A 24,482-nucleotide genomic window follows, 5' to 3' on the forward strand; every position below is an offset into this window, starting at 1 on the left:
CTCTCCTCTCCTCTCACTAATTAAATCTCATGTCCAGAAAATTTGCAAACTCTCTAAAATGTGTTATTTTATAATTAAAAAAAATTACTATGCTAAAATACCAAAAAAAAATTGAATTACCCTATTTGTAATTTCAAACGAAGAGGACTGCCTAGTACAAGCTTTAATGTTTATTTGTTTGATATTGTGGTTGTAATTGTTTTTCAATGTACTTTTTATTTAGAAATGTATTAAAATAATTTTTTTATTTTTTAAAAAGTTATTTTTAAAATTAGCGTATCAAAATGATATAAAAATACCAAAAAAATATTAATTTGAAATAAAAAAATATTTAAAAATATTTTTAAAATACAAAAACAAAGAGGATAATGAAATAACATAGAGATAAAAGCTTTTCTGCAAGCAAGCTTTGGCCCCCTGAAATATTTCCTCGAGTCCCAGCTGCTAACGTTTCTATCAAGTACTCCACAAAGCAACAAAAACTTAATATAGACAAATTTATAGTAGAAAAAAAGATCAATGTCTCTGTTTTCTTCCCCGTAAAGCAAACAGATAACACCAACACTAGGCTAAGCATGGAGCCAGCACCAACCTTGACCCACAGTCACATCAGTTACTTCAGCCAAAGGCCAGTAAACCTACCAAGAATGAGAGTTCAGCCAAAGGACCACTGAAGAAACCCAATAGAAGCCTGACAAGTACGAGGGTTCCGGTGGCTCAGCCATTGCCTAATTAATGACCATGACATGAGCAATCTGCAGCATAGTTGTCAGATGATATGCGGAGGCTAATTTTTATTTTAAAAAACAAAACGGTCTATGTTGATAGATTATCAAGTTAAAATCAATTTTTTTTAATCAAAATAGCATTATTTTCTTAAAAAAAATCTTTATTGTTAACTTAAAGGATGGACTAAATCAACGTAAGTAAAGAAAAAACCGAATCAACTAGATTTTACTATATTAATATTTTTTTAATTTAATTTAAAACTTAATTGGAATTAGGTTTGACTACTACTATTTCAAGGAATCAAGGCTCCAAGAACCACTGCTGATTTAGATTGGATAGAAAAAGACCTGACATCGAGAAAAGAAACCAGATAACTTCGCTGGGCAAACTCTGTTTCATCAACAAGTCAACAATAGAAACCAATCGGTCAAAACTTTGGCTTGTATGAACATATTTGTGCAGAATTTGGTGACAAAAAGCGATGCATTTGTAAGTTAATTTGCATCAAGCTCTATCGTCCAATGTATGAACCTTTAGAGCGACAAAAGTTTTATGAGCACAAATATTTTATTAAAATTTGGTTAATAATAATGTTGGTCTAAATTTATTATAAAGTGAATCCCTCGAACAACATTGTACGTTTATATTCTGATTTATAATCTCTCGATAATTTTTATATCGAAAAAACTGATTCATGAGGCTTATAAGTTGCATTGACCTTCAACTCCTAGCCAATGCGAGATGTTGATATCATCATAGCTCTCTTAGTCGAGAGGTTTGAGTTCACTGGCGATGTCAATGATAATGTTGGCCTAAATCCGTTACATCTAAAGAGGTATTATCTTCTTTTCGGGCTTATAATCTCCCGATGAATTTGTTCTTAAAACTTAAATAGATATCATGGGAGACTCAATTGAGATAATCGGTAGTTTTGGGGTCAATTCTATCCTTTCTTTTCTTTTCATTCAATGAAAATATCTCCACCTGATCAAGGTGATGTTTGATTATAGGCTAGGCTGACGGTGCTAGGAAAAAACAACAATGGCTGCACATAAGAGAATTTAACCTCTAATATCCGAGTCTCTATTTAAATCACTCTCTGGGATTCATTTTATGCATGCAATACTTGGAGACTGTACTTCTCCATGGCTAACACAATTTTCATTGTTGGGGTACTAGGTAATGACCCCTGGATTTCTCTGCATAGAATGGTGAAAGGATCTTCTATCTATTTCTGGCATGTACAGGGATATCTTCTGGATTCATGCTAAGTACTTAAATTATGTGTTTGCAGGCAACATCATTTCAAGTCTGGCCTACCTTTCTCCCTTGTAAGTAAGCAAATCAAGATTGTTTTGTAAATTTGTGATGCCTGACAGTAAAATATTGAGATGTAATATTTCCCAGGAAAACTTTTTGGAGAATTGTAAAGAATAGATCGACAGAGGATTTTTCAAGCATACCTTATATCTGCACATTAATGAATGCTACCCTGTGGATTTACTATGGAATCACCAAGCCTGATAGCTTCCTCATCGCCACCATCAATGGTTTTGGTGCTGTAACTCAGATTGTTTACATTCTGATATTTCTGGTGTTCATATCTCCAAGAATGAGAGTGAGTTTTGTTTTGTTTCATTTTAACGAATGAACACACGCATGTTTTTGTCGTTCAAAAATCATCTTTTTATAGCGTTTGATTACGGTTTCGACTCAGAAAAAAACAGAGATAGTTGGGATAGATGAGAAGTGCCTCTCTGTGTTTTCTATTTAGAATAACAAAAATTCACTACAAAATTATCTCATAAACATTTATTTTTATATCTCCGTCTCAAACAAAATAAGTTTTCATCCTCTCTGTATTATGACAATAACTAAACACAATTTTTATGTTCTCTTGATCCTATGATGTATCTATATGATGTTCACAATTAGGCCAAGACCGCCTTGCTAGTTGGACTTTTGGATGTGGGATTTGCTGCAGCAGCAATCTCGTTCACTCATTTTATGTTTCAAGGAGATGTAAGAATCGATGTTGTTGGCTTCATCTGCGATTGCTCCGGTATGCTTGTTTATGCTTCGCCTCTTGCGGCTATGGTAAGAAAATTAGAAAAATTAACTATACCAAGTTCCATAAATTTGTACTCGGTGACTACAATATTCTAACTGCTACAGGTTAGAAATTTGTACGGTGCCCAAACTGTAACTGTTAGATACTTACAATATAGGAGAGAGATATATTCTCGTATCTATTTTTTTTTTATGTTGCAAGTATTTAGTAGTTACAACTTAAGCTGCGTCCGGGAACACAATTGTACTTGCGGTGGAACCTGCGTTTCCAATTAGAACACATCATTTTGATGTCTTTGGTTTAGAAATGCGGGTTGCACCTGCGTTCCCAGACAGGCACTTAACAACTAATGTGCTTTTGGTCCAGAACAAAAATTGTTTTCAGCTATTCAGTGTCTAAGAATGCTTGGTTTTCTTGGAATGTACTAAAGCAGAAAACAGTCATAACAACGAAGAGTGTAGAATTCATGCCATTCCTTCTCTCATTTGCCATTCTACTAAATGGAGGCTTCTGGACTCTCTATGCACTGCTTGCAAAAGACATTCTTGTTGGAGTAAGCTCAATTCTTCTCATCACTATTTGTTTACATTTCCAAGCATTGAACATCCATTGACTATTAGAAAAGGGACTGATTCTGTGTGTGTATAGATACCAAATGGGATTGGATTACTTCTTGGGATAGCCCAGTTGATTCTATATGGGATATATCACAGATACGAGCCATTGAAGAAAGCATCAGATAATTTGGAGGATGGATTGCAAAATGAGTCCCTTATCCCTGCTTGCGACTCTGTTTCATAAAAACAGCAGATCAGGGTTTTGAGACTTTTTGTGCCCACCACACTATTTATGCTATGAAATGCAGCATAATAGATTACTCTGTAATGAAATACTGTATATTGCTATATATAAGATTATTCTGTTAAAAATAGGATTTGGCTCGGGTAGCTTGGGCAAAGATCGGCCCTCGAGAGTTAAGGCAAAAGAGAGCTAGACTGCAAAACACATCTATTAAGCAAGGAAGGAAGTCAACCTTAATGATCCGATGGTGCTGGGTAGAAGGTTCATCGCCCAACGGATAAAAATTGCTCCAGAAGTATAGACTAATCTTCCCCGAGAGCTGTAATATATTCCAAGGGCTGATTTTATATGAATTCCACTGCAAATCTTCTAAAAGAGACATTACTTTTTCAAAAGTCACACTAAAAGACAATTGCCAGCTAAGCTATGCCTTTAACTGCCATTCATAGGTCTTCTTCCCATGAACAAACCCTCTTTTAAACAACACAAAACAAGCAACCAAGAAGAACTCCAAGGAAAGATGGCGTCATCATACACAACTCTTTGCCTCATTCTCATACTCTCACAGTCTTTACCATCATCATCTTCATCCCAAGAAACAAGTTTTCTTGATCAAAAACCAACAGCCTATGAAATCTTGGGAGACTACAACTTCCCTAAAGGACTGCTTCCTAAAGGAGTTGTCGGTTATTCTCTTGACACCACAACAGGTAGATTCTCTGCTTTCTTGAATGGTTCTTGCAGTTTTTCTCTTGAAGGATCATACCAGTTAAGGTACAAGTCAAGCGTCAATGGTTATATATCACAAGGGAGACTCTCAAGGTTGGAAGGTGTGAGTGTGAAGGTGTTTTTTATGTGGGTTGATATTGTTGAGGTTTTAAGAAACGGTGATGATCTTGAATTCTCTGTTGGGATTGCTGGTGCTGGTTTTCCTATTGATAATTTTGAAGAGTGTCCTCAATGCGGTTGTGGTTTGAATTGTAGTGGTGCTAAAAGGAAAGTAAGCAAGATTAGATCAAACCCTTTTGTATCTTCTTCTTAGAAAGATCTGTATATTTCAATCATTGAATTGTTCTATTGTGTTTTTTATACTCTCATTTAATTGGGATTTAATGAAATGGGTTGTAATTATTTTCTTAATTTGTCTCCAAATTCTCTCTTTTGTGTGCTCTATCGTAGGATTATGCCCTTTATTGCAGCTCACTTTGGTATTAAAGCCCATGTTTGTGTGATTAGAAACAGATCTGTGTAGAAACAATTGTGAGATTTTTATTTCGGTTAAGGAATTCATTGAATATGTGCCTTCATCTCAATGAAACTTCCTTATAGTTGTTTTGAAATGAGGCTGGTGTCATTGGATCTGCAAATGAGGATGTTTAACCCTGTACTCAACCCGGAACTAGCTGGGTTTTTTGGTGATAATATGGAATTTGATGATAACTGGAGTAAAAATTCACAGAATGTAGTCATTGATAGCAATGTACTTGTTTTATTTGTTATTTATTGGTCAAATCAGACCTAGTTGTTTCCATAAATCGTCCTCCGAGCTGTCATTTTTTAAGTTAGAAAACAGGTATTAACTGGCCGATTCAAGGAGCATGGAACAAAAAGGAGTGGCGTGCTTGAATTGGAATAATAACATTATTTGGCTGGCATTAACTGATAATACTTGTGCTTATGATGTTGTAACAATTCTAGTCCTAATTTGTATGATCAGATGATTGCCTTTACTGTTTTTCATTGCCAGTGTTGTTGATGGAATGGTTTTTCCTTCATTTTCTTTTTAAGTGATTGTGAAGAGATTGATTGGGAAGTTATTGAAGTGTTTTAATGGTATTAATTTGAATCTGGTACTGAATTGTGAGTGTCAGTTTATGTGCGCATCTGTGCATGCATATCTATGCCATTGTGTGCTTAACATTACTTGTTAAGGCCGGGATAAATTATGTATGGGGTCGGTTCCGAATGAGGATTTGCCTTTTCTTTGCTTTCTGTTAAAAAATGTAGCTTTCCATTTCTTTTGTGCTAAACCATAAGAGACTTTGAGAAGTTCCTCTTTCTTCTGTCCGCCAATGGCTTTTTTGTGTGAGTATAGTTAGGCTCTCTTCCTGCCTTTCCCTGCTTGCTTTTGATGCAGTCTGATCCAGGAAACACTGCTTTTACAAAGATTCAGGGTTATAAAATATGGTATTAGCAATGTGTCATCGTCGCTCGTTCAACTGTCCCTCAGAGACATGATCAAAAAGTACCATGCATCCCCCGGTTAAGCCGGCAACTCCTCATGGTCGAAGTTGTGCGTTCTTGTTTGCTCTCTTTTTCTATAGCTTTTGGATATAGGTCTGTAATGGTCAATAGATCCTCTCTACTTTTATCATTGGAGTGTGTTCTTGCTTGACAGTAGCAGTAGGTATGCTGACAATGTAGCAAACTAGTTTATGCTGCAAGAACATTGTAATCCATGCAATTTCTTCATATCTGCATGTAGGCAAAATACATGTTGCTCTATGGCATTGAACATTCGGTTTGGATTGCTTGATTGGAAATTCTTATTTCGTTGTAAACCAAATCTCATATTCAGATCGTCTCGGAATAGAGTACTTCAAATTAACTGCAACTGGAAAGCCCTTGTCTAAATCTTCTTCGTGCACAGTGCCAAACCTCCTTGCTCTATAGATTTCAATCGTCTTCATGCACACCTGCCAATCCTCCTTTCTTTCTATAAAAAAGTTGAATGTCTACCATGGTGAATTGCAGTATATTGCCAGGTGAAGAAATGACATCTTATGATGTTCGATATCATCATTTGAAATCACAATCTGTGCTTCCTTTCATAATCCCAGAAATTTTACTTCAGTGAAGTGCAATCTTGCTGTCCATTGTAGAGAGAGACTGATAATATCGCTGTGCTAGTTGAGTCCGTTCACGGTAGACAGGGAAGTCTCACAATTAAGCTTAATTAATGGTCCTTACTGCATATTGCCTGATATAATCATCCATCTCTGTGGCTGTGCCTGACTGTATTTTGTTATCAGAAGAGTTTTGACGAGTTGAGTGATCATCAGAAGCTTCTATGTTCGTCACAGTTCATTTTAAAAGTTGATGAAATCTGAGGGTTATATTTCAGTCCTTGTGTTCATGTTTGCACAGTCACACACAACAGAAAAGACATTAATATTGGCAATTTGGCATTGATGGTTGTTGCTGAGGCTGGAAATCACTGGAAATTTCCCTGGTTTTCCATGGTAGAAAACACTCATTGTAAAGGAAATCACTTTGTTGATTACTTGTCTAAAAAGGGGTGTGCAGTCAACATCCACTCCCGATTTCAGACCATGCTTTTTGCTGAGTTCATAAATGTACAAATTCCAAGAGTTTCAGTTCACATGACCTTTTCCTTCTGACATGATGGCTTCTAAATCGTGCACTCCTCAGTCTCCATTTCTTTATTCTGATGCCATGATTTCACCCTTAGCTTTTAGACTACTGATATTGGACGTGAATAATTCAGGATTCCATTTGATTCCGTTTGGTTCTTGGAAAAGATCACAAGAAACGTGGTCTTCAAGTGTGTTTGTCTATATATGGCCAACCCTTTTTCTGGCCAACCGCAGTTTGAAACGCGGTTGGCCAATTATTAGAGATGCTTCATGCATGGCCAAACTGCATTGGCCCTCGAAAGCTAACCTAGAAATACCTAAAATCATAGAACAATAATTATATAAAAAAAAATCTGATATTGGATAGTACTGTTAGACTTGTTATTTCATTGGTAGCAGGGAAATTTATAAGATCAGTAATCAATTCACCGCACCAAGAAGGGCGACCCTTCAATATTGTAGATCATAGATGTGTCCCAACCTTTTATCATCTAATGTTGGGCTACCAAATTCTGGGTACACAGTCATGTTTACACCACCCAACCAAGAATTTGATTTAAAAATATATTAAAATAATATTTTTTATTATTTTCAAAACAATCTGAAAATATAAAAAAATAATTTAAAATAAAAATAATATTTAAACAAAACATTTTTAAAACAAAAAAAATAACTGGAGTTATTCATGATTTTGATAGAAAGAATTAATAAAAAGAGGGGGGTGTTCTTACAGTGCGTAAAATAGTAACTTTTTGACATCAAACATCATCGAAAGAGCATAGAATTTGTCTTCGCATCTGGGTCTTGTGTTCACACAGAGTAAATGCTTTTGGTCTATTTTGTGTTCTTACAGATTCATCGTTTTAATAATTGCTTCTGGGAGACTGGCTTCAATTTTGACTTCATAGCCTTTCAAGTAAAGGCTATAGTGCTTTCCTTTTTCTTCTGCTTTCGAGATTTGAGTTTGAAATACAAGATCTCATCGTAATTATGGAAAAGACTTCTTCCAATGCAAAATTTTGGAGCACACACAGAATTTTATTTCCATTTAATTTTTTCTTTCAATGCAAAAATATTAAACTCAGCTCAAGGCATAAGTGGCTTGTTGATCAGGTTGATTATAATGAATTAAAATGACATAATTTTTAGTAATTATTTTTAAAAAAAAAGTAGATTTTGAGTTCACTCAAATCAATAAAGTCAAACAAAACCGGTCGATTTTGATTTGATTTTTTTTTATAAACCAACCCGGATCACGGGCACTTCAGCTAGTTCTCAGGTGACTCGTCTAGCCAATGGAGTTTTAGTAACTGTGTTTGGAAAAATGATTTATTTGGAAATCTAACATTTTGTAAAAGAAAAAAAGAGATAAATACCCCTTCCTCCTCTTCTTGGGAAAAAAAGAAAGAAATGAAATCCAAAATTCATCTCTCATGATTAATCAGTGGAGAAGGGTTTGATCATGGCATTTTAATTTCTGGAATGGTGATGGAATTTGGAAAATTAATAAAGTCATGAGAGAAGATAAAAAACCGTTTAGTATCGTGATTACTTTATAAAATATTTTTAACTTAAAAATATTTAAAAAAATATTTTAAAAAAAGATAAAAAAATATATTTATATTATCACATCAAATCATAACGATGTAGTAATACTAAAACCAAATTAATTTTAAAAAATCAAAATTTTATATAATAATGACATAATAAAAGTCAAAGTAATATGTTGGTGTATTAAAAAAAAAATTCTTGCTAATTTTTTCTTGAATTATAACTTCAAAACATAGGGAGTTAAAGTTGATTTGTTTAGGAGAATATGTATCAGTTAGTATATCTCGCGCATTGTGTAACACAATTGCATCGTATCGTATATATGATGTTTGAGAGTGTGGTAACGATTATTTTTTAAAGTAATTTTTATGGAATACAGTTTGCACCGTGTTTCCAAACAATACGGTGTATGGTGGCCACAATTCCCTAGTTCCCTCTCCTATAGCTTGTTTCGGTGTCTATATTTATATAAATTATTCAATTATGTATCTTAAAATTTTTAAATTTGTCCCCTTTTATAGGAGGTTTTTGACACTAATAAGTGATTACTCGTGTGATCTAATATATGGATTTGCCAGTTTTTTATGTGATATATATTGAAATCATTTATATAAGAGAGAATACATTATTTTTTTATTTAGATAATATGTATTAAAATTAAAAAATATACATATGAAAAATTGATACATGATAAACTTAAATCATTCTATAAATTGTTCACTTGTATTTTTCTTAACTCAAATAAAATTTTTTTATCCATAATTAGATCTAAAATAATTAATATTCTTTTAATAACTTGACATGTTGTCTTATTTAATATAAAAAATAACTCAAATAATATATATATATATATATATATATATATATATATATATATATATATATATAATTTTCGATCCATTGTTTTTTCCTTTTTTAAGTCATAGATGTGATATACCACGTAACTTTTCAACATAAAAATCTGCCAATGAATTGTATCCTTAACCTTTGTTCTTGATCAACAAAAACATCTTTAACACATATTTTCCATATGTTTATCTTTTATAAATTCAATAATTTAATCTTTTACTATAAAATACAAATGCCTTGACTCTCTTATCAATCATTATTTCAAAAACTTGGTTCTAATTTTTTTAATACCAATACTAAGTTGTTTTCATCGAATCTTTAAATAAATATTCCATATATATTTTCTTCTAAAAATTAATTTAAGTACGTGTTTAACATTGAACTAGTTTTTGCTATCATAATTTTAAAAAATAAATCTAAAATAATTATAAATTATAATTTTTTTAAACCCAAGTATCTACTACAATTTAAATTAAAAAATAGTTTTAAACAATAAAAATTAAATAAAATTAAAAATTATAATAATATCTTTAATTACAGTATACCATAGTGTCAAATAATGAACCCGTTTATTTTTATATTTTAAAAATATTTTTGAAAAAATTAAATTATATTTAAATTTTTTTTTTAAATTACTTTTTTTATACTTTCAAATATATTAATATTAAAAATAATTTTTAAAAAAATAACTTTCACAACCAGATATACATCCAAATAACCTTAGAAAAAGTTAGGAAACCATGACACTAATTAGATACCCTCTTGGAAAAGAAAGATCACAACACGACAACAAGAAAAACAGACATCAGAAAACAGTAGCATCATCAAAATATCTCAATGTAAGAATGTGTGTGTGTGGGAGAGTGGTAGGCCAATCTCTCAATCAAGAGACAGCATTTCACGTATCAACTGACTTTTCAAAGTACGCGGTTTTTGTCCTCTGATGAAATCTCTCTCTCTCTCTCTACCTCACCTTTGAAGGTTTCAACCTTCCTTATCGAGTTATTGTGAATCTTCTTGGCAGTTGGCATTGAAAAAAAATAGCTTTTTTCTTCTTTAGATTGACAACCCATATCCATCACTATTTGCTTCTCTCTTGATCTAATATTTTCTCACCTCTCTCTCCTTTTTTAACCTTCTTCACTCCTTAATTTATTTGATTCTAAAGAAAAGAGAGAAAAAGATTGAATCTTTCTTTCTTTTTTTATTTCTCTCTCTCAAAGCACACCAACCCCCTTTATCTGTTTTTGTATAAATTCTTCATTTGGATCCTTTATTTCACTGCTTCAGCACCAAAATCCATCTGGGGTCTTTTATCTTCTTTTCTAAGAACTTAAATTTTGATTCTTTATAAGAAATAAAGGATTGGGTTTTGGAAGAAGATGATGATGATGACGATGGAAGGGATGATGGATAAGGCAGTATTGGATGATATAATAAGGAGGTTGTTAGAAGGGAAAGGAGGAAAGCAAGTGCAGTTATCTGAAGGAGAGATCCGTCAATTATGTGTTAATGCTCGCCAAATCTTCCTTTCTCAGCCTATTCTCCTCGAGATTAAAGCTCCCATTCGCATCTGTGGTTAGCACTCTCTCTTCTCCTCTCTTGATAATGATAAATTGACTTTCATCCTGTTTGATACTGTGTGTTTATGTTTTTCATGCGATATGATTGTGTGAAATTGTTGGAAAAGACTGTTTTGAATGATTTTAAGAAAAAGGGATTAATTTTCAGCTTATCTACAGACATGGATCACTTGATAAATTAAGTATGGCTTGATTTGATTGGTTGATCTTGTCTTAATTGTATTTCAATTGTTGAAGGATTTGTAATGTTTGATGTGAAGGGATTGGTTTTTTACTCTATTTAATGGATTTGTGTTGGAGGACATCTATGTCGTTGTAAGTCATGTGTTTCTTCAGGGAGAGACATGAGGCAAAAGCTCAGTTTCATCCACTTGTTTATTACCATCAAATCCAACATTTATTGGTTGAAGCATGGCCTATTTGGTAGCTGCACTTCCTTTGAATAGGAGAATCCGTTCTTCCTGACTACCAAATTATAAAAATTCCAACATTCTGAATGGTTGTTGAGCTTTGGTTAGGTCAAATTGGCTTCTTGCTCATTTGGTTGAGTTCGAGTCTTTATTTTGCAATAACCAGCGCACAGGTCCGAAAAAAAAAAAAAAACAGAAATAGCAGGGCCTTAGAATCAGAATTAGGTAGGAACTGTCTCATAAATTTGAAAGGACATGTGCTTTTGGGAGAAAGTTATCAAGTTCTTCACTTGTTTCCTATAAACTATGTGAAACTCACGGTAGCAATTTGGTTGTTGAATATTTTTGAAAATACCTCTCCCCTGGCAAGGATCTTACTGCTCATTTGCACAAGCCAAATGGAACAAATTATACTTTACAATGCAGCAAAGTACTGTAGTCATTGTTTGCCTCCTCTTTCGCCCCTTGCATATCTAATTGTTGTCTTTTTACAGGTGACATACATGGGCAATATCAAGACCTCCTGAGGCTGTTTGAATATGGTGGCTACCCTCCTTCAGCAAACTATCTCTTCCTTGGGGATTATGTTGATAGAGGGAGGCAAAGTTTGGAGACCATATGTCTGCTTCTGGCCTACAAAATCAGATATCCCGACAAAATTTACCTCTTGAGAGGTAACCATGAGGATGCGAAGATCAACAGGATATATGGGTTTTATGACGAGTGTAAACGGAGATTTAATGTTAGGCTATGGAAAATATTTACCGACTGCTTCAATTGTTTGCCTGTTGCCGCACTGATTGATGAGAAGATACTTTGCATGCACGGAGGCCTCTCTCCAGAGTTGGAACATTTGGGTCAGATAAAGGAAATTCAAAGACCTACCGAAATCCCTGATGGTGGTCTCCTTTGTGATCTGCTTTGGTCTGATCCTGATGCTAGGGTTGAGGGTTGGGCTGAGAGTGATCGAGGTGTTTCATGTACCTTTGGACCTGATAAAGTTGCTGAGTTTTTGAATAAAAATGACTTGGATCTCATTTGCCGAGGTCATCAGGTGAGCCAACTCTGTTTAAGCAAGCTTAATACCCATTAAAAATTGCAAAGTGAACAAGCAGCTTTTATCAGCTTCCATGCACTTTCTCCTTGTATATAGCCAAGTTGAAGCCTTGTAAATGTGCTGGGTCATGATTTAGGGTATTGCAAAAATCTTTTGCTTCAGTTTAACTATTTTATCTAGAGATAGTGAAAATGTGCAAAACTATCATGATAATCTGAAACTCACCAAAATATATAAACTGATACTCCTATGTAGTTAGCATCCTTTTCTGTAACATTGGCCCAGAACTTCTGCATTGATAACAGATGAAGATTTTTCGTCTATGTTCCAGGTGGTGGAGGATGGATACGAGTTTTTTTCCAAACGAAGATTAGTAACAATATTCTCAGCTCCAAACTATGGTGGGGAGTTTGACAATGCAGGTGCTCTCCTAAGTGTTGATGAATCTTTAGTGTGTTCCTTTGAGATATTAAAGCCAATTCTACCAGCAAGCAGTTCAAAGTTGACCCTTAAGAAGGTATGTTCATGTTATAATTGATGTTTTTTCTCCCATTTTCCCCTTGTCTTTATCTGCGCTTCCGTGTTTGGAAGTTGAAAGACTCTGATCTCCTTTCCTTGTCTACATTCAAACAGCCTCCTAAAGCTGGAAAGATCTAGCAAGGGAAAAGGGCATTCAGGGATCTCTTCCTGTTTCAAATAGGAGATTGACCTAACTCGGTTTGAGCAGTGATTTGAATATCTATCACAATGTGGGTTTATCATCAGAAAGAATCCTTTTTGTCTTGTTAAAATGTTACCCAATTCAATTTGCAATGCTGCAAATTGTTAGAAAAATCTGCAAAAACAGCAGCACATGCTATGTTATGTGCAGGAACACAAGTTCCTATGTGAGATGCTCTTTGAGAACTTCCTATTCTGGTCAATCAGTATATATGCTGTTTGTAAGTTGTGACTGAGAATAGGTCTGATTTTTGTTGAGATGTTTGTGCAAGTTTAATCTTATGGTTTGCTCAGGGAGACCCCTTGTTCATCTAATGGCAATCAAAATAGGTCCATTTCTGGCAACTTGACTGTACCAGAAATAGCCCTATTAGCAACCGAAACATCCTCTGCTTCTGGTTCATTCTATCTCCCTTGAAAATAGCTTGTTCCATATCCGAATGTTTGTTTTTATGGCGCAGTGTGATTGTGGTCTATATTTTATTTCAACTACATTAAATTGTTTAGTTAATCAACACGAAGTATTATTTTAATAGGCCATATTAAAACCTCTCTTGTTATAAAAAATAATATAATTTATGGTTTTTTATATTTTAATTGTTTTAAATCATAACACAAAAGTTATAATGCGGTCAAACTCGTTAATAATTTGTAGCAATTGGGTTGTGATGACCGGTTGCTGCACCTTATTTTTATGTTTTAGAAGTTTTTTTTAAAAAAAAAAATTTATTTTTTTTTTGTTTTTAGATTATTTTGATGCACTGTTGTAAAAAATAATTTTTTAAAAAATATATATTATTTTAATATATTTCTAAATAAAAAATACTTTAAAATCAAAACAATTATATCCAATCTTTCAAATACAGCACGAATCATGAATTATTGTTATCTTGAAAGCTCATGAATCATGATTATGCTGTAGATGTTCTAGCAAGTGGGTAGATTATCTATATGGGTCTCTCATCACTTCCGTTTGTCTGTTAGCTATGCGACTCAACCAATCCTGTATTTCTCTCAAGTTTTCTGCATTAGACTAATGGAAGGGTCACAACAAAAACTTAGAGCGTGTTTATTCTGAATTTTAAAAGTGTATTTGATTTTTATTTTAAATTTATTTTTTAATATTTTTAGATTTTTTAATATTAAAAATAAATTTTAAGAAATAAAAGAATATTTTAACCAATTTTCAAATAAAATACATTTTGAAAAACAACTAATACCAAACAAATTAAAACTTTACCATAACAGCAAAGTTATCAACCTAGGCCAGTTGAGGAAATTAACTTAAATTCACATCGTTTTAAGATTTTTCTATAAAATTAAAACATTGTTGTAGGTCATAATTTAACCCGCTAGATCTAACCAGATAAACTTAATCATGGTTTAATTCGCTAGATCTAACAGGATAAACTTTTACCTAATCTGGTTACTAAATTGACCTGTCAGGTAGGGCCTGATTTGATAACAGTGCATAACGTAACGAAGGACATGTTGGCGTGTTCATATTTCATGACCCTATTGTCTTCCACCTCCTAAATCTTGGAAGCAATTCATAAACTCTGTGAAAGGATATGAAAGGGACTTATTTATCTCATAGGAGGAAAATCTTCTGTTACAAAGCACCATCATGTATTGACAACCGGTTCTTGGAAAACAGCGTGATACATTTAATCCTAGTTTCTCTTTCCCGCCACAATCATCGGAGCTTGACAAATATACACTGGTCAATCTTGAGATTGCGTGCTGTTGATGTTCTTGATAGTTTCCAGCAAGATACAGAGGCAGCTTGTTCCAGACTGGAGCTGCAAAACGTGTAGTTGCTTACAATAAGAAATATATTTATCTGAATCGTTTTTTATTCGGAACTGAACTGGTCAAGAACATCCAGTTATCTTCGTGCCTGCAATTTCTTTATAAGGACTTGAAAAGAAAGAGAAAGCGGGAAAAATAAGGAAATAGTATTTTGCTTACTCAAATTGGCTTTAATAGCTCTTTAATAATAAGAAAAACTTTGGAGTCGTGCATGCTTCTCTTTTTTTATCTTTTAACTAGGAAGAAAAGAAGGGAACAAGTGATTCAAATCATAACAGTAGTTCTCCACCAGCATCACTCACCTGTAAATTAAAAACGTCATCAAGCTCATGTTCAACTATGTATTCATCTTCGATTTCCTTTCCTGTTTACTAAACTATCGGGAGAATTCTGGCTCGTCTTGCCATCCAGTCTCCTTGCTGCTCTTTGAATAGCTGCAAGCTTTTGGCGCTGACCATGGCTCTTCCTTTTGCTGCAAAAAGCGATTACTTCTATTTCATTCATCATTAATGCTAATATAATGAAATTGAACGATCAACTTCACACCCCACTACTAGACAAAAAAGGATAGCACGGATGATTTATGAAGGAAAATCAGTTAAACATAATGGTATCCGAGTGTGTTTGATGTCTCCCACATGCTGTTTCGCAATGAGTTTGAAGAAGGGGAAGTAGAAGGAATCAAGTATTTACTGAAATGTGCTAGACATCTGCAATAAACGGCAGCACACTTCACCAGACTTCTAAAAAGAAAAAATATCCACTGCTAAATGCCAAAGATGTCACGCCAATTTTCCCACTTGGATGATAAGTAGCATTCTAATTTTTAATGAGAATGCTTATAAAATGAAGCCTACTGTCCTTGTGGTTCCTATGGGGGTTTTATCCGTTTTGAAAGCAGGAATCCTTTATTTTATCTTTATTTAGTGTAACTACTTGAGCTGGACAAAAGGGGATATCATGGACATTATCTTTACAGTAATCCTCATTTTCTAAGGAGCTAAATGAAGGTTGAAAGCTGAGAAGCTAAATATGAAATCTTGAAGAAATAAGAAAGGCAAGAATAGATTGGTCTAACCTCATGAACAAGAGGCCTGCAGTAAGAACTAACCCTCCTACTGCCCAAGATATTTTTTCACTGAACGGCATTTCCTGCACCCACTGCTGGAAATCTTCCAAGACCCTCAAATTCTCATCTTTCTGGGGAAACTCAGATCGCGAAGACCTCCATGAATCAGCAATAGAATCAAGACTTGCTCTACCACCATAGCAAGATGCTTCTTCAGCACCAACATACGCATCATCGGACAACTTAACAGCGTAACCTGCAGCATGGCAGAGCTCTGTGCCATTGGAGACCCATTCAGCTGCTTGTCCACAAACAAAGTCATTTACTCCACATGGGGCTATGACCTGATAGATGAAATACAATCAGGAAATAGATTTTGTAAGGCATTCTGATGGATGACATAATAGATCCTCGATCTGTTTTGATATTTTAACAACTGACAGTAGTCTACCAGGAAAACATAAAGGAAAATGCATAACATATTAATTTCTTAAGCCCATTGGGGAAATGTTAGTTCGTGAACTCATTACTGAACTAAGGAGCTCTCAGACCTTAAGCAAGCAATAAGCATTGAAGTCATTAAATGCAATTGTCATTTCAAACAGATGCCAATACCATAAGCTAATCTAATCTTAAAAAGGAGATAAGAGGTGAAATCTTGCACCAGATAACTCAAAAAGTCTTATTGATGAATCAGCTAGTCTAGAAGTCAGTAGTTTTGCTCTTACCCGTTTATTTGCATCCATAGAGAAGTAAGCATTGGCACACTCTTGATAGACTCTGTCACAAAACGAGGCACATATAAGAGGAGGTCCAGGCTGAACACCAATTTGGGGATCACAAATTGAACATTCCAACAATTCCCATAATTGCAAGCACTCCTGGCTGGCTTCTCCTGTTGAAGCCAGCCTCCTAACAGACAGCAAAGCAGGATATGTCTGAGCCACATCACAGCATGTCTTTTTCCGAAACACCCTGCAGAGGGTCAAATCTTTTGCACCTTTGCTTACCTTTTTCGGAGGTTTCCCTTCCGATGTATATGGCGGAAAGCGACCGCCTTTAGAAATACATACTCCAGCATTTTTTCCTGCATTAACAAATTGAACCCTTGCAACAATCAGAATTTGCAATTGGAATCTGATCCTTTGAGCTCAGGATCGTTCTCAAACAGAAATGAGATAAATTAATTGAATTTTAGCTTTCCAGATACAAACACTGAGCTTTTTTAACTTACTAAAATTCAATTCTTACACACCAGCAGATTCCAAACAGGCTTTAATGGACACATAAATAACATGTTCTCAATTTTCAAAGAGAAACTACCTCTCTACTCCCCCAAAAAACATGTAAATTCTCGGACAAAGACCATGTTCCAATACCAAATCCATAAAAAAACACATAAATATTTGGACAAAGAACATGTTTCAATCACCAAGTTAATATCCTTAAAGTTGAAGGGATTAACTTGCAATAACTTAAACAAGATTTTGTCTATAATTCAAGCACCCCAATTCATCGTTATCTCAACCAATTGCCACCCATTATTTAACAAAGCAAGTCTCAAACTTTTCAAGTGTCCTGCACAAAAAAAAAAAGTCTAAAGAACCTAATTAAACTGAATGGCTTCAAATACAGTGATTCCCTTCATCAAAACATAGCAAAAAAACACAAATTTCTTATCTTTTAACTTTCTAAAGGGCAAGCCACGCCCTAAAACCGAGACCCCACAAGTGAATTTCTGTACCAAAATCAATAGATTACAAATGGGTTTATCAAAATCAACGCAAATAACAGTTAGTGACAAAATTGAGAAGAAAAAAAAACCGTAATGGAGAATTGACAAAGAAAGAATCTCTACCGGAGGAGAAGTGGATTTGCAAGTGAAATAAAAGTAGCAAGATCAAGAACCCATATTTTTTTGTCTTCATTTTTGGCCTTTCAAGCTTCGAATTGACTTGGAATTTGAGAGAGAGGGACTGGGGAGGCTGCATCAACTGTGGTGAATGATAGTACGAAAATGGAAGTTGCTGTAGGATTACCCGGTTGGTGTGGATTTGGATCCGATGGATTGGATTGAACCCGGTAAAAAAATTGAATTCTGCTTGGGTCCATAAATAAAATCGAGGACCCATATGTTATTTGAATAATTTTGTTTCCAAGTTTAGGACATTGGGCTACACTTGTCTTCTTAGTCCCCCTAAAATCCATCAAACCTCTAGCCCTTCTTGGATAATTTTTGTACATCCAACTAATTTTTTTTCAATTTAAATTTTATATAGATTATCTGTGCAAATGAATTTATTCATTAGAAGCTTTTATTATGCCTTTTCTCCATCCAAAACGAAATATAATTGTTAAATCTAGCTTGAAATGAAATATTTAAGATTTAGGAATTAATTTGAATTAGATTTTTAATTGAATTTGATAAAATATTAATTCAAAAAAACCTATTTAATTTAGTTAAAATTTTAGTAATTAAGTGACCTAGTCGAACATGAAAAGGTCAACAATCAAGAAAAAAATAACTCATTAAAATTATTAACAAAACATGTGAAAATATTATTTTAATATTTTTTTAGATAATAAATAATTTAAAAATCATTTTAAAATATAGACTGTAATATAAATAAATAAATAAAACACTAAGCCTGTGCTATTTTTCATATCAATTCCTAACCGAATTTGACACCCCGGTACATTATATATGCCTTTCCCGGCGAAGAATTACATTGAATTTGCTGCACATACACTAAATCGCTCGTAATTTCCGCTCTACATATTTCATTTGTGTATTGTTCAAGAATTAATTTCATGTTTCTATTACTTATTAGTGGATTTTCTTGATGGATGTAGAAGAATAAAGACATAGATCTGATAATTTATTTGAAATAATAATTTAAAAAAATAGCACGCCAACAAAGTCTACAGCCCAGTTGGCACTGAGGTCTATTTCCTTATAAAACTATTCAGAGAATTGGATGCATCTGATCATTGAATCTAAGGAAAAGGACATCACAACCCAGGAAGCTTGCACTCAACTAATAAAACTTGCATTTAATGATATATTCCCCTTTACCAATTTCACTAGGAAAATCCCTTCTTTCCGCTGCTCCCAGCAGCAGCACTGTCCCACGTGCTTAACAGCGTGTGTGGAAAAATAGGTGAATATAAAAAATAAATTTTAAGAATAAAAATTAATATTTATAAATAAAAAATATTTAAACAAATAATAATCACCGCTACAGTAGAAAACACAAAACAGGCGCTGAGAAGGTAAAGGAGGTGACATTTCTTGCAACCTGATGTGATGGATAAGAAAGCCAATAAATGGTATTGGTCCACCACTTGACTCAGTGCAGTGCACCCCTATAAACTTGCTACGAGCCAAAACCACTTCCATCGTTCACAAAAATAATAACTGTTGATTTTAAAAATATTTCTTATTTATAAAATATTAAAATATTTTTTATTTTTAATATTGGTACAATAATCTAAAATAATATTAAAAAATTTAATTAGATAAAAAATTATTTTTTTAAAGTACACCATACTACAATGACAAACAAGGTTTTAAAGAGTATATGAACCGTAATTGAACCATAATTTTGTAAATTTTTAATTTTTTTATTTTAAATTAATTTTTTTATATTTTTAAATTATTTATATTATATTAAAATATTATTTTAATACAATTTATGAAAGACAAAAAAAAAAAAAAAGACTTTCAAACACCAAACAAGCCAAGCCGGATTACATGGCTACCCACAAATTAGAACTTTTTAATCATTCCCTACTCATTACTTACTGGCTTTAGGATTTATTAAGTAAAGTAAGAGAATGTTTGGCATTATAAGCATAGTTGTTTTATAATAATTTTTCATAGTTGTTTTATAAATAACTTTTTATAATAATTTTTTTATTGAAATATATGTTAATAATATGATTTATTTTTTAAAAATTATTTTTAATATCAACACATTAAAACAATCCAAAACATTCAAATCATATTAAATTTTAATCTAAAAATATTAAATTTTTTAAAAACACGATTTACACCGCGTTCCTACACGGTTTCTAAGAAAAATATAAATATCCATACCATATATTATCCAACTATCATGTATTATTTAACATAAAATAAGATAAAATAAAATAATATATATATATATATATATATAATTCAAAAAATATAATTGGATCAATTTTTAAATTGAGTTTAACAATTATATTTATATCTTATTTATTAATCATCAATTACTAATATTACACAACAAGTAAAATAACCATTAAAACTCACTTTTGGATTTTGATTAAATTTCCGTCCCTCCCTTGTCAAATTAGAATAAATAAATAAGGTATCAAAATGAAATAATGGAAAGCCCACCATCCTTGACGGTCTTCACGATGACAACTGGCTGTCCTATCTCAGCTTCCATCAAAGCATCATCATAATGCTATGCTGATCCCACACACAATCACATATAAAAGGAGAAGAAGCAAGCCATGGACAAAAATTGAAAAGCTCCGTACAAGCAGAGATAACAAGCAAGAAACTGCATTGAGAAATACCATCTCTACATATATTACATCTTAATTACGACACATCTCACAGACCATCAACACCAGGGCATGAGATCCGAAAAGCGTTGTTAAACAGCTAAAACACACACTAGGATACAGTACTGCTTCGTCGCTACAAACGGAGACACGATCACCCGAGGAGGTGAGAACTACTACAGATGCCGGAGAAGATGTAAAGGGCTCATATCTCACACGCCGTAAGGAGAAGTAGGATTTCTGGGTCCAACCTCGGTTGGCTTCTCGTATGCATCCGATGTAGACCTCCTTCGAAACCGAAAGGACTCTCTGCTTCCTTAACAAAATACAATAGCTCGCTCATGTCAGTCATCCTCAGAATCCCACAATTCTCACAAACAATGGAATCAATCTGACACGAACCATAAACACGAAGATATAATTAAGAACATGCTAGGCACGCTAGCAAATCCTAAGAATTAATGGAAATACAACCATCACCATATATAATACAATGGGATGCCTCCCATCACTTACACAAACACCATATATCAATCAGTCTATATCTAGTTCGACGATGGACTCCCCACCACGGCGCCCGCAACTCATTCCTCGCCGCAAGGAATTATTCAACATGTCCGAGTTTTTACTTGTTACTCTCACGTATACATGGAACCAATACATTGTTTTCTTGATGGGTTCATGTTTCCATAATCAAAGGAGTATACGCACGCTCACCACATCCATCTACTCTTCCACCAAGATTTCACATCGTTTGGTAGAGAAGCCAACCAAGCTGTTGACCGCCCTACCAAACACGGTTGGCCGCGCTAGCAAAAAGGCACTTCAAGTAATACGAGCAGCAAGTGAACCCAACTAGCTACAACATCTAAATTTTTCTTAATATTTACTCTTCTTTCTTAGCCATTCTACTAAATCCAATCTGAATTAATCACCTTAAAACAAAGATTGCTCCACATAATCCATCCAGGTGACAGTACCTGGATTGACTGGCAAATAGTTTCAATTTGACTTCCACGATACCCATAAGATATTATCAGTGAACCATTCAATACGTTGCTGTATCCGCACCCAAAAAAAAAAGAACAGAAAATTCTACCTACCCATTGCACATAATCTTGACGTGACAGACCAACCAAACCCTAAACAAAATGCAGATACAATTTACATAATTAGGGCATCAAAAATTAATGACCCTTTCCGTATCAATAACCAAACTTATCAAATTAGGGCATGGATCCTAACATAGCAGTAGCGGCATCCCATGCATGATTGTACGTTGATAAGGACAAAAATGTCATCATCCAAAACGGCAATCAAACAAACAGTTACACACCTTGCATCTACCCATCAGATAAAGCATCTCACCATTATCCACCTAACCACTAATATGACAAGACTACCCCTAAACTCCACTTATCTGGGAGGAACAAAGACAGAGGGCATTATTGACTTACCAGGAAAAGGAGACACGGGAGGGGTCGATCCAGCTGGTGAAGCCGGCGGTGTAGTAGACGAACCATTAGTGTACCCCGGTGGTCTTACTATCATGATACTCCGTGTCACTCTCTTCTCATCAACCGTCGTCGCTTCCTCACTGTGCGATCTCATCACGCCGCCGCCGCCTGACTCTATTCATAACAATAAAATAATAAAAAAAAGCTTACTTAAAAATCATAATTATATTACATTTAACAAATCACTATTCTAGCTCTCTAATTTATAAGAACCGTCCGATTGAAATCAGTTGTTTTCATCATTTTATTATGGTTCGATAGTCGTGGCAAGAATTGGGTGGCATACCCTTGCCGGGGTTTGGCCGGAGGCCCAAGCTCGGCATCTTCCGGAGCTTGCCGAGACCGCTTTCCGGAAGGGGACCGGCAACGGTGTCGTCCCAGAGCTGATCGAGAAGGCTCATGGTGGAAGCTGGAAAAAAACCCAGCGAAATTTAGCCAAAGAAACGGCGCGCTCCCGCAAATACGGCGTAGTTTAAGGCCTGCAGATGATAGAGCGAGTAAGCTTAGTGGAGTGGGGAAGGGTATTTAAAGAAGAAGAGAGGGTTGAGGGTCTAGCAAGTTTGGCTGTATCTCGGCCGCTGATTTAGATCCAGTGGTGATGAAATGACGTGGAAGTGGATGGGGGGGACACGTTTGCAAAGATAAGATCAATGATGCGAGAGTGGGTCCCGGGGTTGCCGGAGATCTGAAGAGGAGATGTGAAGCGTGGCGTGTCACGTGATGGGGGTCATCTCTAGATGGATAGTTTTTCGAGTTGTACTTTATTGCGATGTTGAATTTGTTTAACTACTGTGAATTTGGAAAATATATTTGTAAGAATATTATTTTTTATATTAAATTATTTTTTTATATATTTTTAGATTATTGAGTATTATTAATGTAAGATTACATTTTAGATTTTTTTTAGATTTTTATTTTTATAAAAGGATAAAACTGATAGATTATAAATACATCATAAAATCTTCTAAACAAATATTCACAACTTTCATTTTTTATTTTATATATATTTTTTCATAATATATTTTTCTATAATATTCTTGTATTTTCTCTCTAAAAAAATATATTTATTTAAACATCAAAGAATTATCGTCCTTCACTCAAAAAAAAATTTACAAGTATTAGTTACGAGTAACTTTGGCATATTAAAAACAAAGCATGAGCTATTAACTAAATAAGAGAGATTGTTATGATCACTTGATTAACTTATTATCTGGTCCTGAAACTTTATTTCTAGATTAGTTTGATTTTTAAAACATCATCACTTATAATTTAAATCATCCGTTCTTTGATTAAATCTGACGGCCATGATAAACTCTTAACTTTTAGCTCTTTATTTTAATTTTAATATCTTTTAAACACAATAAGATAATAACAACATTTGAACGAAACAAAAATGTCCAAAGCCTTTTTTTCATATAATTATTATTATTATTATTATTATTATTATATTATAATAAAAGTTAAATGATATGGAAAAATCATTGTTGATTATAATAGTAGTTTCACTTTCAATTTTTCATCTTATCTTTTCGTGAGATGTTTATTTGATCGTTTGTGTTTTTTCTTTATTTTTTCTATTCTAATAACTAAAGTGCATAATTGTCCTCTATTTGTTTGTTTAACAATTAATTAACATTTATATTTAGATATTTTAAGAGTAGTTTAAATATATTTTTTAAAATATAAAACATTTATAAAAAAAATTATTTATGATACTTTAATGATAGTTTAAATATTTTTTTATAAAAAAATAACAAATATTTATAAAAAAAATTAATTAGCATTTAAATTCAGGATACTTCATGGGTATTTTAAATAAATTTTTTTTGTAACAAATAAAAAAAATATAAACAAATTAACTAGGATTTTTGTTTAGGATACTTTAAGGATAACTTAAATTTTTTTTAAATAAAAAATATTTATAAAAAATAAAATTTATGTTTAGGATATTTTAATAATAATTTAAATTTTTTTAAATAAAAAATAAATTATAAAAGTAATTAACTAAGCATGATAGCTTGACCGTCGGACTCAAGTATCTTGAGTCTGTATTGCCGTTGTATTTAAAGTATTTAAAATATTTTATATATTTTAAAAAAATTATTATTTATTTGTTCCAGAACACGAGCTAATATATTAACCATAATAATAATGTGCGGAGTGTGTTTGCGAATTAAGTAATTCTAATACCATAAAACGCGGTTCATAATAAAGCTTCAACTATCATTAAAAAAAGGTTTAATATTTCTTAATATCCTCGTTTACCACCTCAAGATTGAAAATTTGTTTCCCAACACGTGAAGTACTCACTGATTCTTCAGTTATCATATCGAATTAATGGAGTCGGAGCTTGGATTTTCAATTGAGGAAAAGAAATTC

At 33.4% G+C, this 24,482-nt stretch overlaps 5 protein-coding genes across 13 annotated transcripts; 3 read left to right on the forward strand and 2 right to left on the reverse strand.

Moving 5' to 3' along the window:
- The first annotated feature begins 1,301 nt into the window (after positions 1 to 1,301).
- LOC18098651 (bidirectional sugar transporter SWEET16) lies at positions 1,302 to 4,741 on the forward strand. 6 transcript variants are annotated; one of them, XM_052453289.1, is made up of 6 exons: positions 1,302 to 1,564; positions 2,024 to 2,064; positions 2,137 to 2,347; positions 2,665 to 2,826; positions 3,234 to 3,353; positions 3,449 to 3,605. In XM_052453289.1, the coding sequence occupies exons 3-6, from the start codon at positions 2,210 to 2,212 to the stop codon at positions 3,599 to 3,601; spliced, it is 573 nt and encodes a 190-aa protein (XP_052309249.1). In that variant the 5' UTR covers positions 1,302 to 1,564; positions 2,024 to 2,064; positions 2,137 to 2,209; the 3' UTR covers positions 3,602 to 3,605. The 6 variants fall into 6 exon arrangements, with proteins under 6 accessions (XP_052309249.1, XP_052309247.1, XP_024456658.2 ...); XM_052453287.1 differs by having other exon boundaries at positions 1,305 to 1,564; positions 2,024 to 2,060; XM_024600890.2 differs by lacking the exons at positions 1,302 to 1,564; positions 3,449 to 3,605 and adding exons at positions 1,640 to 1,908; positions 3,733 to 4,741 and having other exon boundaries at positions 2,024 to 2,060.
- Positions 3,863 to 4,741, forward strand: LOC18098652 (uncharacterized). Its single transcript, XM_006382397.3, has one exon. It carries the CDS (start codon positions 4,062 to 4,064, stop codon positions 4,641 to 4,643), a length of 582 nt encoding a protein of 193 aa, XP_006382459.2. The 5' UTR covers positions 3,863 to 4,061; the 3' UTR covers positions 4,644 to 4,741.
- Positions 4,742 to 10,258: 5,517 nt separating this feature from the next.
- Positions 10,259 to 13,531, forward strand: LOC18098653 (serine/threonine-protein phosphatase PP1). The gene is made up of 4 exons (XM_006382399.3): positions 10,259 to 10,956; positions 11,866 to 12,425; positions 12,760 to 12,945; positions 13,062 to 13,531. The coding sequence occupies exons 1-4, from the start codon at positions 10,761 to 10,763 to the stop codon at positions 13,083 to 13,085; spliced, it is 966 nt and encodes a 321-aa protein (XP_006382461.1). The 5' UTR covers positions 10,259 to 10,760; the 3' UTR covers positions 13,086 to 13,531.
- A 1,184-nt stretch (positions 13,532 to 14,715) lies between these two features.
- LOC18098654 (uncharacterized) lies at positions 14,716 to 18,145 on the reverse strand. Of its 2 annotated transcripts, XM_006382401.3 has the most exons (5): positions 17,888 to 18,144; positions 16,758 to 17,116; positions 16,039 to 16,373; positions 15,263 to 15,432; positions 14,716 to 14,950 (listed from the first exon to the last, which is right to left on the reverse strand). In XM_006382401.3, exons 1-4 carry the CDS (start codon positions 18,018 to 18,020, stop codon positions 15,306 to 15,308), a joined length of 954 nt encoding a protein of 317 aa, XP_006382463.3. In that variant the 5' UTR covers positions 18,021 to 18,144; the 3' UTR covers positions 14,716 to 14,950; positions 15,263 to 15,305. The 2 variants fall into 2 exon arrangements, with proteins under 2 accessions (XP_006382463.3, XP_052308917.1); XM_052452957.1 differs by lacking the exon at positions 14,716 to 14,950 and having other exon boundaries at positions 15,097 to 15,432; positions 17,888 to 18,145.
- Positions 18,146 to 20,568: 2,423 nt separating this feature from the next.
- On the reverse strand, positions 20,569 to 22,674 carry LOC18098655 (dormancy-associated protein homolog 3-like). 3 transcript variants are annotated; one of them, XM_006382403.3, is made up of 3 exons: positions 22,390 to 22,674; positions 22,044 to 22,217; positions 20,569 to 20,902 (listed from the first exon to the last, which is right to left on the reverse strand). In XM_006382403.3, the coding sequence occupies exons 1-3, from the start codon at positions 22,502 to 22,504 to the stop codon at positions 20,799 to 20,801; spliced, it is 393 nt and encodes a 130-aa protein (XP_006382465.1). In that variant the 5' UTR covers positions 22,505 to 22,674; the 3' UTR covers positions 20,569 to 20,798. The 3 variants fall into 3 exon arrangements, with proteins under 3 accessions (XP_006382465.1, XP_006382464.2, XP_024457380.2); XM_006382402.3 differs by having other exon boundaries at positions 20,569 to 20,895; positions 22,390 to 22,619; XM_024601612.2 differs by having other exon boundaries at positions 20,569 to 20,898; positions 22,390 to 22,619.
- Positions 22,675 to 24,482: the final 1,808 nt, after the last annotated feature.

The sequence above is a fragment of the Populus trichocarpa genome, chromosome 5 (assembly GCF_000002775.5).
Source record: "Populus trichocarpa isolate Nisqually-1 chromosome 5, P.trichocarpa_v4.1, whole genome shotgun sequence".
Lineage (NCBI taxonomy): Eukaryota > Viridiplantae > Streptophyta > Magnoliopsida > Malpighiales > Salicaceae > Populus > Populus trichocarpa.

Excerpts from the sequence above, each read along its gene's own strand:
- LOC18098651 (XM_024600889.2), top strand. The coding sequence starts at position 1,875 with ATGGCTAACACAATTTTCATTGTTGGGGTACTAG. Across the intron at positions 1,909-2,023 it reads TTTCATTGTTGGGGTACTAG|GCAACATCATTTCAAGTCTG; the intron begins GTAATGACCCCT and ends ATGTGTTTGCAG. Across the intron at positions 2,061-2,136 it reads CTGGCCTACCTTTCTCCCTT|GAAAACTTTTTGGAGAATTG; the intron begins GTAAGTAAGCAA and ends AATATTTCCCAG.
- LOC18098652 (XM_006382397.3), top strand. The coding sequence starts at position 4,062 with ATGAACAAACCCTCTTTTAAACAACACAAAACAAGCAACCAAGAAGAA.
- LOC18098653 (XM_006382399.3), top strand. The coding sequence starts at position 10,761 with ATGATGATGATGACGATGGAAGGGATGATGGATAAGGCAGTATTGGAT. Across the intron at positions 10,957-11,865 it reads AGCTCCCATTCGCATCTGTG|GTGACATACATGGGCAATAT; the intron begins GTTAGCACTCTC and ends GTCTTTTTACAG. Across the intron at positions 12,946-13,061 it reads CAAAGTTGACCCTTAAGAAG|CCTCCTAAAGCTGGAAAGAT; the intron begins GTATGTTCATGT and ends ACATTCAAACAG.
- LOC18098654 (XM_006382401.3), bottom strand. The coding sequence starts at position 18,020 with ATGCAGCCTCCCCAGTCCCTCTCTCTCAAATTCCAAGTCAATTCGAAG. Across the intron at positions 17,117-17,887 it reads GCAAATCCACTTCTCCTCCG|GAAAAAATGCTGGAGTATGT; the intron begins GTAGAGATTCTT and ends TTGTTAATGCAG. Across the intron at positions 16,374-16,757 it reads CTATGGATGCAAATAAACGG|GTCATAGCCCCATGTGGAGT; the intron begins GTAAGAGCAAAA and ends TTCATCTATCAG.
- LOC18098655 (XM_024601612.2), bottom strand. The coding sequence starts at position 22,504 with ATGAGCCTTCTCGATCAGCTCTGGGACGACACCGTTGCCGGTCCCCTT. Across the intron at positions 22,218-22,389 it reads CCGGCCAAACCCCGGCAAGG|AGTCAGGCGGCGGCGGCGTG; the intron begins GTATGCCACCCA and ends TGTTATGAATAG. Across the intron at positions 20,899-22,043 it reads TCCCGTGTCTCCTTTTCCTG|CAGAGAGTCCTTTCGGTTTC; the intron begins GTAAGTCAATAA and ends TTGTTAAGGAAG.